The sequence below is a fragment of the Wyeomyia smithii genome, chromosome 2 (genome assembly GCF_029784165.1).
Source record: "Wyeomyia smithii strain HCP4-BCI-WySm-NY-G18 chromosome 2, ASM2978416v1, whole genome shotgun sequence".
Taxonomy (NCBI): domain Eukaryota; kingdom Metazoa; phylum Arthropoda; class Insecta; order Diptera; family Culicidae; genus Wyeomyia; species Wyeomyia smithii.
Genome location: NC_073695.1, coordinates 265,163,076 through 265,173,239, shown reverse-complemented (window position 1 = coordinate 265,173,239; position 10,164 = coordinate 265,163,076). Strand labels below are relative to the sequence as shown.

Here is a 10,164-nt window from a genome sequence, read left to right as displayed (position 1 = left end):
GGTACACTTGTTTACCGGAGAGAACTTAAAGAGAATGCAGTTATGACCCTTTTCACGAAGTAACCTCACTAATCAGAGTGAACTGTAAATTGGTCTCTTCCTAGATGCGACAACTTTGAGAATAGCGTTCCAACACTCAGAACGTAATTTCTCACATGAGGTGGAACAAACTTGGAAGACCACAAAACCGTCGCAAAGAATGGCTTACTGGCCTAACTTTTCAAAGTCAGGAGCGAGCGGCTGTAATGTGCATTTCGCCTCGTTTCAACTATTCTAAACCTGAGGAGACACTACCTGACAGGTTCTCGACAAGTTTCAAGAATAAAACTTGCAAATACATCATTTGCTTATTGATTTCGATGCAGCGTTCGATTCAGTGAAACACAACGAGTTGGAGCAGCTTGAACATAGTTTCCTAAAAAACCTGATTGAGCTGATACGTGTTACTCTTGACAATTTCACATCATGGGTCATGCTAGCATACGAAATTTCGAAAGATTTTGTGACGAAGTTTGTTCTATTTCGGATGTTACTGATATTAGGTCTTTTGAGGAACCAAACGTCTGACTGTTATCTTGTCGTTTGTAAGATCCGTGCACGGTTGTCGACCGCGCTGAAATCTCGCACAGAGTGAACGATGCGTTTCAACATACGGCGGTTAAAAGCTGATGACGTGGCAAAAGAATACGCCAGAGAGCTGGTTCAACGGATCGCAAAACAGCAGATGGAACGAGTGGAAAACTTGAATGGGCCTAAAACAACTTGTGAGAATGGTGGTAGGTATGAAGTGTGGAAAACACCGCTATAGCGGCCTTTATGCTGAGTACCAAAGTGCGACGAACGAGAAGAACCGTGCAACAGAATGAGGAGTGTGAGCGACGAACAAGCTGTTGAGCCACCAACATAGGAGGAGATTTAAAAGGCGATTAGTGAGCCTTAAAGCGGCATGGCCGCTAGGATGGACGGCCGAACGAAACTAATTAAACAACGCCTATGGCATCGCACCATGTTTCAAGAGCTAACATCTCAACATATGTGTAATACATAGGGCGGCTAACATGTAACATATGTGTAATACATCTTTATCTCACTGCTGACAGCGGGCACAAATTATTTCGAGCCCATGACATGAGTTCATTGTCATTCACTGTTACTCGGTATAGGGATGCCAATGGGGCTTATCACGGGAGTCACTTCACGGTGAAGTGACAACCGTAATAGGCACGGTGAAAGTGATTCCCATTTGATTTGCACGCGTCTTTTTTCACCGTGAGATTTTTCCACTTCGTTCTCACCGTGAAGTGACTCCCGTAATAAGCCCCTGGCTCAAATTAAACTGAGTCGTATGACGCTGGAAGGATCGAAATCATGCATGCGGATAGTTTGCAAGACATTAGCCGCGTTCGTAACGTTAGATGGACTAAAGCAGGGGGGTGCACTCTTTAACCTACTATCGAACTTGAAGAGCAAACGTAGATAATCACGAAATGTCACCATGCACCTTAGTTTTGTGGACGACATTGATGTGACGAGTTGCAGCCACAATCAGGGCCTTCAACGGATTACGTAACTAGCTAAGGTCCCGTATAGTTTGCAAACTCGCACAAAACTACCGTTGTATAGGACGCTGATCCTCCCGCTTGCCCTTCACGGATATTGGGGCTTATCACTTCACGGTGAGAACGAAGTGAAAAAATCTCACGATGAAAAAAGACGCGTGCAAATCAAATGGGAATCACTTTCACCGTGCCTATTACGGTTGTCACTTCACCGTGAAGTGACTCCCGTGATAAGCCCCATTAATCATGGACGCTGAAGGAAGCTGATCGACGAGTGCTCGCTTTTGGCCATAAAGATCTTGGAGTGATAATGATGATGGTCCTGCCTCTCACCTCTACAAAGATTTGAGGTAGACGATTTATCTATTAGATCAGCGGTTCTCAACCTGGGGTACGCGTACCCCTGGGGGTACTCTAAAGCCTTCAGGGGGTACCCGGAAGAAAAATCAGTAATAACGGACAAAGAAATTTTTCTTTATAATGGTGCTTATTACGGGAGTCACTTCACGGTGAAATCAGAGTGAAGTGAATGAAGTCCTATTACGGGACTCACGTTAGTGAGAAAAACGTCGCAAAGTGACATCTGCCGCGGAATCTGGGTTATTATGAGTGTCATATCAGTGAAGTGAGAACGGAAAAAGCGACGTTTCGCGTGGAATCATTTCACGACCTCTTTGAACGGTGAAATGATTCCACGAAGATGCCATAAGTCTTAAAGTTGATTGATTTGTGATCTAATGGTAAATATTGGATTTATCCTTCAGTAACGAAACGAATCAGAATTTGATCCGTGCCTTAAAGCGGTCAAATTTTCATTTTTTTGACTGATGAAAAAAATTCAAAGTAGTTCAGGAAATTTTCGATTCCGAAAAAAACATTTTTTTTTTATGCCGAATGTCTTAGAAATGCAGAACACGTCAAGATCTGGTGTTATCTAAAAAATCGGAAAATACGACTTTCTGGGACTTAAAGATTTTTGAGCTGGGAAACAATCTCATTTCACTTGTCCTTTTCTCAATGGTGCTTTCACGCTCACTTCACTTTTTGAGACCTATTCCCGATTCCACCTCAAGTGAGGTGACAAAAATCACCTCCGTGAAGTGAGATTGACAGTGCCTCACTGCATCAGCTGCTATCGATGCTAAACCCGCTGCAACTGCTACGCTATCCGTAGCCATGCCAACGTTTTAGCCGCTATACGCTGCTATTGGTATCCGCTGTCCCTGCATCAGCTGGCCCAGCTGCTATCGATGCTGAGTTCCGCTGCAACTAGTGCACTATCCATTGCCATGCCAGAGCTGTGGCCGCTATCCACCTGGTATCCACTGTACTGCTACTGCTGCTGCTAAGGGAAGACTGCTGTTGTCGCTGTCTAGAACTATTATGAGCAGCTTCGACTGAAACAGGCTCTTATATAGGAATGAAAAACCTATCGATAGTAGTAGGAAAGCATCGATAACTACCGATAGCCATTTCAGTCGATAATCCTTACTCTTATACAGACAAATAGCAAATTTAAAATGATAAGGTCTATGATTCTGTCGACCGTGCTTGGGAATCAGATCAGTCGAATTTTGCGCTTCAACAAGGATTGACCATTCTCAATAAATTGCTTGCATGATTTGGACTTGATAATTATTGAATTTTATTTATGCGAAAAATTATTTTCTATGCTGATAATGAAAGCTTTTCGGATGTTGTGCTCATGACTGAAGGAAAAGATAATTCAGTACGTTCTGAGACACGGAGATGAAATCAAATATAAATCTGTTCCAAATTTCTTGGAAGTGTAAATTGATTTAAGAGAAAATATTAACTCTTCAATTAGGTTTTTATTTCATCCTGAAAAGGACAATTTGTTTATTTCAATGTTTGATAAGATGCCGATCACATCTTTGCGTTATCACTGGCAGTGCAAATAAAGTATTCCTTGGGGGAAAATAAACACTGAAAAGCTTTCCAGAACGTTCTTTTCATTGTATGCATTTGCTAGTGTGCCTGCTATCGCTTAGAGACAGCATTTCACTAAAATGCCACACTGCATCAGCTGGCCCTGCTTATATAGATGCTGAGACCAACGTCAACCGCTGCGCTATCCCCGTTGCCACAGTAGTGGACGCTTCCGTTGCCATTGGTATTCGCTGCCCTGCATCACCTGGTCAGGGTCAGGGAGGACTGCTGTTGTTGCAGTCTAGGATTATAATGAGCGGCTTCGGGTGAAACAGGCTCTTATATAGGCCAAATAGCACATTTCAAATGGCAAGGTCTATGATTCTGTCGACCGTGCTTGGGAAGCAATCATATAATGACCAATCAGAGAAAGAAGAATCTTAGAAGATTTTCCAATCTATTGCTGCAAGAACGAAGGAAATCCATCGAATACTAACCGATTTATGAGCATTTGAAATTGGACATATTTTTCACTTTTTTCGGTTTTAGATTTTCATTTCACATCCCTATGTGGCCGAGCTTCCTGAGAGAAGTACACTAAGGTCGCTTTTTACGCGGTTTTTCACGCGGGTTTTTTTTTACGCGGATTCCGGAATTTACGCGGTTTTTTTGCGCGGATTCCGGAATTTACGCGGTTTTTTTTTACGCGGATTCCGGAATTTACGCGTTTTTTTTTACGCGGATTCCGAAATTTACGCGGTTTTTTTTGCCCGGATTTCGGTTCCCCTTCACTCGGAATGCAAAATTAACGATGGTTTTTTTTACGCGGATTCCAGAATTTACGCGATTTTTTTCACGTGGATTCTGGAATTTACGCGGATTCCGGAATTTACGCGGTTTTTTTACGCGGATTCCGGAATTTACGCGGTTTTTTTTATGCGGCACGTATCCCCCGCGTAAATAGCGACTTTAGTGTATTCTACTTCAAAAGGTTGAGAACCGCTGTATTAGATAATTAGTAATTGCTTCAATTAAACCAGAAAGCAAAAAAAAAACGGACTGGTATTGTCAATTCAGATATAAAATCCTCCATAATATTCCAATGCTTAAACACAGACAAACAGACGTACCACTCCGCACAAAATTCTAAGAAAATTATGTTTCCTATTAACACGACACTTACTGAAAATATCCTGCAAAAGATAAGTTTTCAGTCTTTCTGCTGTTTTGGCAGCACTGCGCGCGACAATTGCCAACTGAGTTCAAAGAGAAAAGGCACATCAACGCCGCCAGCGCTGCGACGAGAATATTCTGCAAAACTGAAATTCATTTGAATTTACCGTTATTTTTATCCGCGAAAATAAATTTCGTGGTACGTCTGTTTGTCTATAATGTGACGCAGACGCATGAATCATGATTTGTACTAGGTATTCAAAAATGCTGATACAGTAACTGTTCGCTAACTGGGTGCTGTTCAACTGGGCTGCTTTTTAACTGGGCGTTCGCTAACTGGGCTATAGCCCAGTTAAAAAGCAGATGAACGTCAAAAATCAGCGTTTGGCATATCGCTGTCAAAACGAGATAGGGGCACATGAATAGTAAATTGAAATTGATTTTTTCAGTTCAATGGATTTTGGTTGTCATCACACATGCGATCCACCAGATATCCATCTACTCGTTTCCAGGTCAAATAAATATTTTGTTGGAAGAAAATGTTTCCAAGCAACGGTTAGTGCAAATAAAGCACACGCATAGCTAAAGACAATTTATTATTTCTCAGTTACTGTTCATCAATCAGAATTTTTAGTGTATTTGTTTTAAAACATTTTCCAATTTTCGCTGAGGGAGTTTTGCCTAGCGCCATTACATCGAAATCCCCCTCGGTATTTGACGACATTTGAAATGTCAGCCCAGTTAGCGGGCGACATTCGATAACTGTGCTAGGCCCTCAGCCCAGTTAGCGAACGAACAGTGTATAGTGAAGATAATACAGCGGAACAGGCTTCTGTGGACTGGCACTCGGTGGATGTGCATGGTGGAAGAAGATGCTGCCTAAGACAGAAGAAGCTGGACATCTCTGATTTGGTCGGCATTACAACGGTAAATGGTCCGTCGGCCAACAGAGTTAGTACACTCGTAACGTGTGAAGAGACGGATTGTGGCAGCGAACGAGACTTTTAACGAATTTCGTAACCAGCTCATGTTCCGCAGCCTGCAGAACCTCACTGAATTGGCGCCGTACTATACGCTTATTTTCCGGTGGCATTCTACGGACATGAGTCATGGACGTGGGAAGAGAGCGCTTGGGGTCCTCGAGAGTAGAATTTTGCGATCTAGAAAACGTGTTACCAAGCAAGCGAAGGAACTGGCAACTTTGCTTGCCGTTAATAAACGGCTAATGCCGTGATCGCTTATCGAGGAATCAGCTTATCTCTTTGGTTTTGAGATGACGTCAGATTAGAAAGTGGAGTAGGTTAGCCTAGAGGAAAAGTTAGTGAATTAGATTGAATAATTTAGAATTTATCCTGCAGGTACATAAATAACTTATTTGCCGTTCTTTTTAATATATAACATAAATTTCTATAAAGCTAGCGCAGATAAATCACATAAAATCGATACTGTTTTTTTAAACACGTGTGTAGGGCTAACTGATTTGTAAGTACTCATTTCTGCTCGACTCAACACACAACATTTATATTTAACTTTGTAACCTTTTTGATGTAATTAACACATTCTCATAATTCCGACATGTTCCTTCTGTTTTGTGTTTTTCAGTTTTCCTTTGTTTTGTGTTTTTGTTCATTTAAACAATTCATAATATTTTTAACACATTCAAATTTTTGACCTTTTTCGCATATTTGGTATGTATAGATTACTTCCAAGTGGCATTTTTAGAGATATTCAGTTGCTAAGCTATGGTTAATTTCCAGTTGAGGGGACTGCTAACTTTTCGCTATAAATTATTTTTTAAGTTTTTATTAAAATAAATCAACTACAGTGATGATTCGCTCGTTGGGTGTTCGTGAGTTGGGGGTTCGTTAGTTGGATGTTCGCTGGTTGGGCTGTCATCCAACTAAAAAGCACTCTAATGTCAGAATTCAACGTCATTCAAATGCATCTCAGGGGTCCGAAAAGTGGAAAAAAATTACTAAAATAATTTTGTTTAAAAAAAATTGTAAACATGTTTAATTATTACGCTTAAACCATTCAGCATTGATAAGTTTGTTTCTCAGCGCTATTGGCTGGACACTTCTGGCACAATCAATCGTGTAATTTGAAAAGTAAATGTTATATATTTACAACATTTTGTGTGTAATTTAGGGGTTTATTGTTCGGTTGTTTGTTCTTTCATTTCTTCAGCGCCTTCACTGGAAATATCCAGCGTAGCGATCCTCCATTTTTTAAGCAAGAAGTAGAGTGATGTGCTTACGCTTTATCATTTGGCTTCTCGTTGAATTTTTTGTATGAAAAAGTAATGACCAAATACATAAAATATTTACTACAGCAGCAAGACAGGTGAGCGTAGTTCATTTTCTTTGACATACACACTTAGATAATATCACCGAGTACGGTAAAATGAGTTACTGAGATTTCAACAGCTGAGATCTCGGTAAATACCGAGATTCTGTAAAATCATTATTTGACAACTTGTCAAACTTTAACGAGATTTTCGGTAATATTTAACCGGGACTCGGAAATTTCAACTGTCGAATTTTTACGAAAATTTCGGTAAAATTTACTGAAGTACGCATTTTGCGATTTCTCGGATAAATCCAGGAAATGATGAAAACGATTAATTATCCGTATAATTTTATCAATTATTTTGTCAAATGATTCAACTTATTACAGTATTGGTAGAAACAGGAGAGTTGTGTTGCTTCCTGGAAATAAAACAACATCCATCACTGCAACTTCCATCCTGCGAAGCGAGTCGTTAACCTACAAAATTGAGTAAGGAAAGAATTAATTGTTTTCTTTTAGTATCATATTTGCAATAAACACAAACAAAATCTGAGACATAATATTGTATACTTACTCAACATTTTAGGTTAATCTGAATATTACAGATTTTTTCGGAATGATGATTAACTGCGAAACCTGTTCCTTTTACATCTAAACCGAACACACTCAATCAGATAATAAAAGTTCGGTAATTATTATTACAATTTCGATCGGTAAGTTTGAGAAAATACAGAGTAGTTTGTAAAACTGATATAACTTTACATATTTTCTGTATTCAGCAAATAATTTCACTGAATCCTGCTATACTTTCTGCTGAACTGTTCGGTAAATTAAACTTTTATTACCGAATCAGAGACTCTGTACCGAATATTGGTAAAAAACTAACGGACCAACCATAGAGCTGTCAAATGTTCTCTATTTGTTGTTCTCCTTCTGGTTGTCAAGTTACATTCTCGGTTCGTTTGAACATTGAAGTTCCTGCGAAAAAAAAAATTGAAGGACGTTTTCCAACAACTTCAGCAAGAAGATGATCGCATAGAACAAATTTTTCGTAAGTATATGATGATAAAATTTGTAAATATTTTAGGCATCAAACCAGCACATTATTTGCTTCTACTTCCGAGCATCTGTTGCATGCTACGTAAATAGTTTACACTGCCATGTTAACGGACACATCCGGAAGATCCTCGGCTTTGAAACTCTGAGCACAACTGGCATGAAGTTAATGCACAGTCCACAGCAGTAAAAACGTTTAATTGATTTTCACTCGTACAAATTTGGTGCGGCGAACGTCGATTTTTGATTTTTTTAGTTTTCAATAGTTAAAATTTTTAATAATATTTAAATAAAAATATCAATATAAATTTACGTTACATCATATTTCTGGTTTTCTTAAATAATTAAAAGTGAACAAATAACAAACATCACAGATCTTTCGGTACTGTCTTACACAACTTACAGATTTGATCGGTGGTTTTGGCAACTAATTGCATTCGCCGTTTTCACAAATTAGGTCGGTAATAATGACAGAAACCAACAACAATTTGGTTACTGATCGGTCGGTAGTGGTTTTTATTACCGAACGTTTTACCGAGCGCTCAGCTGTTGAAAAGTCGGTGACAAAAAAACGAATTCGGTGATTAAATGTAGGTGTGAAACACGAACAAAGCTGAGAGTGAAGCTTTCATTATTTTGACAGTTCTATTTTTCGGAATCTCGGTAAGAGCTTTTTTGGTTCAAAGAGATCTCGGTTAAATGATGTCAAGCTTCCGAGATTCGGTATTTTAGTTTACTGAACTCGGAAATTTGCTGTTTTACGGATTTTTTCGGCAAACTTATTTACGGTATTCCGGTAAACACATTCGGCTTCCGATTTCTCAGTAATTTTGTTACGGAACAACAGTAAACGAAAATGTTTTCAAATAGTTCGGTATTTTACTTTACGGAGAAAACATAATGCAGTTAAGTGTGTAGTTTTACCGCAATGAAATTAGAAAACTTTTCAAAGCAGGAAGAAAATAAACAATCTGCGCTCCCCTTTGAAAAATTTGCCCAGTTGTCAGTTCATCCAACTAACGAACACGATTCGCTAGTTGGGTGGCAGTCGTGTTCCAACCAACGAATTTCGGCTGTAATTATTTTTTCAGCGTGAAATTTACAGCGGGGGACCAATGTTGTGTTACTGCTGTGCCTGTCTACCAAGAAAAACATCATTACATATCTATGTCAAACTGTCATCTGCTCGCTCGATTTGACTTGACATTTGCTTGCTCGAGAATTTCTTACTCGCAATCCTGTGAGAGTTGTTTCCATTCAGCTGGACATTTAACGCCAATTTTTCCACTAAAAATGTCTTACGTTGCCAGAAAAGGTCCCCGAGTTATGTGTAAGTAACATCTTTACTTCTTGGTACTCGTTTCTGTTTGTTTCTCTTTGAAAATTGTGAAATACAATACCAACCAAAACCTTCCCAATTACATAATGCAGAATTCCGTTCTTTACAGCTGCTCTCGGACGGTGGGCTTACAACTGGTCTGGATTCAACCAATACGGTAGATGCTTTTACATCAAAAAAGAAACAAAATTACTTACACAGCCCGTTTTTTAGGTCTACACCGAGACGATTGCCTGTACGAGGACGACGACGTGCAGGAGGCCATCCGTCGTCTGCCGGAGAAGCTGAAGGACGAACGAAACTACCGCATCATGCGGGCGCTCCAGCTCTCGATGACCAAGACCATCCTGCCGAAGGAACAGTGGACCAAGTACGAGGAGGATGTCAAGTATCTGGAACCGTACCTGGAAGAGGTTAAGCGCGAACGCGACGAAATTAACAAGTGGGAGTCGAACAATTGAAGAAGCTTGTCACTCGGGGGATGCTGAGTGGAAGGTGATCAGAATAAAAAACTAGGGAGATACATTAAAAATTGGTAAGATTACAAAATGCTTGTTCTTAATGGAAATGATGACGAGAATTTCCGTGTGGAGGCTTGTTGATAAACAAATTTACATTTGTATTCCCAAGTTTCAGCTGGGCTGAAACCTATTTTAAGTTTTCATCGTTTATCGCTCTACAGTTGTCATTTGATCCTGTTGCTAAACAAACTTGTTTGATTATTTTAAATTAAATTGTTCAAAAAAGGATAGGTATTCCAAAAAAGATTCATTTAGAAGTTCTTTCTACTGGTGGAATTGATAGAGATGTGAGGCGATTTGTAGCTCTGCCTCAGTAATATAACAACGGCAGCACTGT

The 10,164-nt window shown here is 39.6% G+C and overlaps 1 protein-coding gene across 1 annotated transcript; it reads left to right on the top strand.

Moving 5' to 3' along the window:
- Positions 1 to 9,142: 9,142 nt before the first annotated feature.
- On the top strand, positions 9,143 to 9,855 carry LOC129722856 (cytochrome b-c1 complex subunit 7). Its single transcript, XM_055676659.1, has 3 exons — positions 9,143 to 9,297; positions 9,416 to 9,463; positions 9,520 to 9,855. The coding sequence occupies exons 1-3, from the start codon at positions 9,261 to 9,263 to the stop codon at positions 9,765 to 9,767; spliced, it is 333 nt and encodes a 110-aa protein (XP_055532634.1). The 5' UTR covers positions 9,143 to 9,260; the 3' UTR covers positions 9,768 to 9,855.
- Positions 9,856 to 10,164: the final 309 nt, after the last annotated feature.

What these genes read in the sequence shown, in the direction of transcription:
- LOC129722856 (XM_055676659.1), top strand. Translation starts at nt 9,261, where the DNA reads ATGTCTTACGTTGCCAGAAAAGGTCCCCGAGTTATGT. An exon ending in AAAAGGTCCCCGAGTTATGT is followed by an intron (nt 9,298 to 9,415) that starts GTAAGTAACATC and finishes CGTTCTTTACAG; the next exon opens with CTGCTCTCGGACGGTGGGCT. An exon ending in GTCTGGATTCAACCAATACG is followed by an intron (nt 9,464 to 9,519) that starts GTAGATGCTTTT and finishes CCCGTTTTTTAG; the next exon opens with GTCTACACCGAGACGATTGC.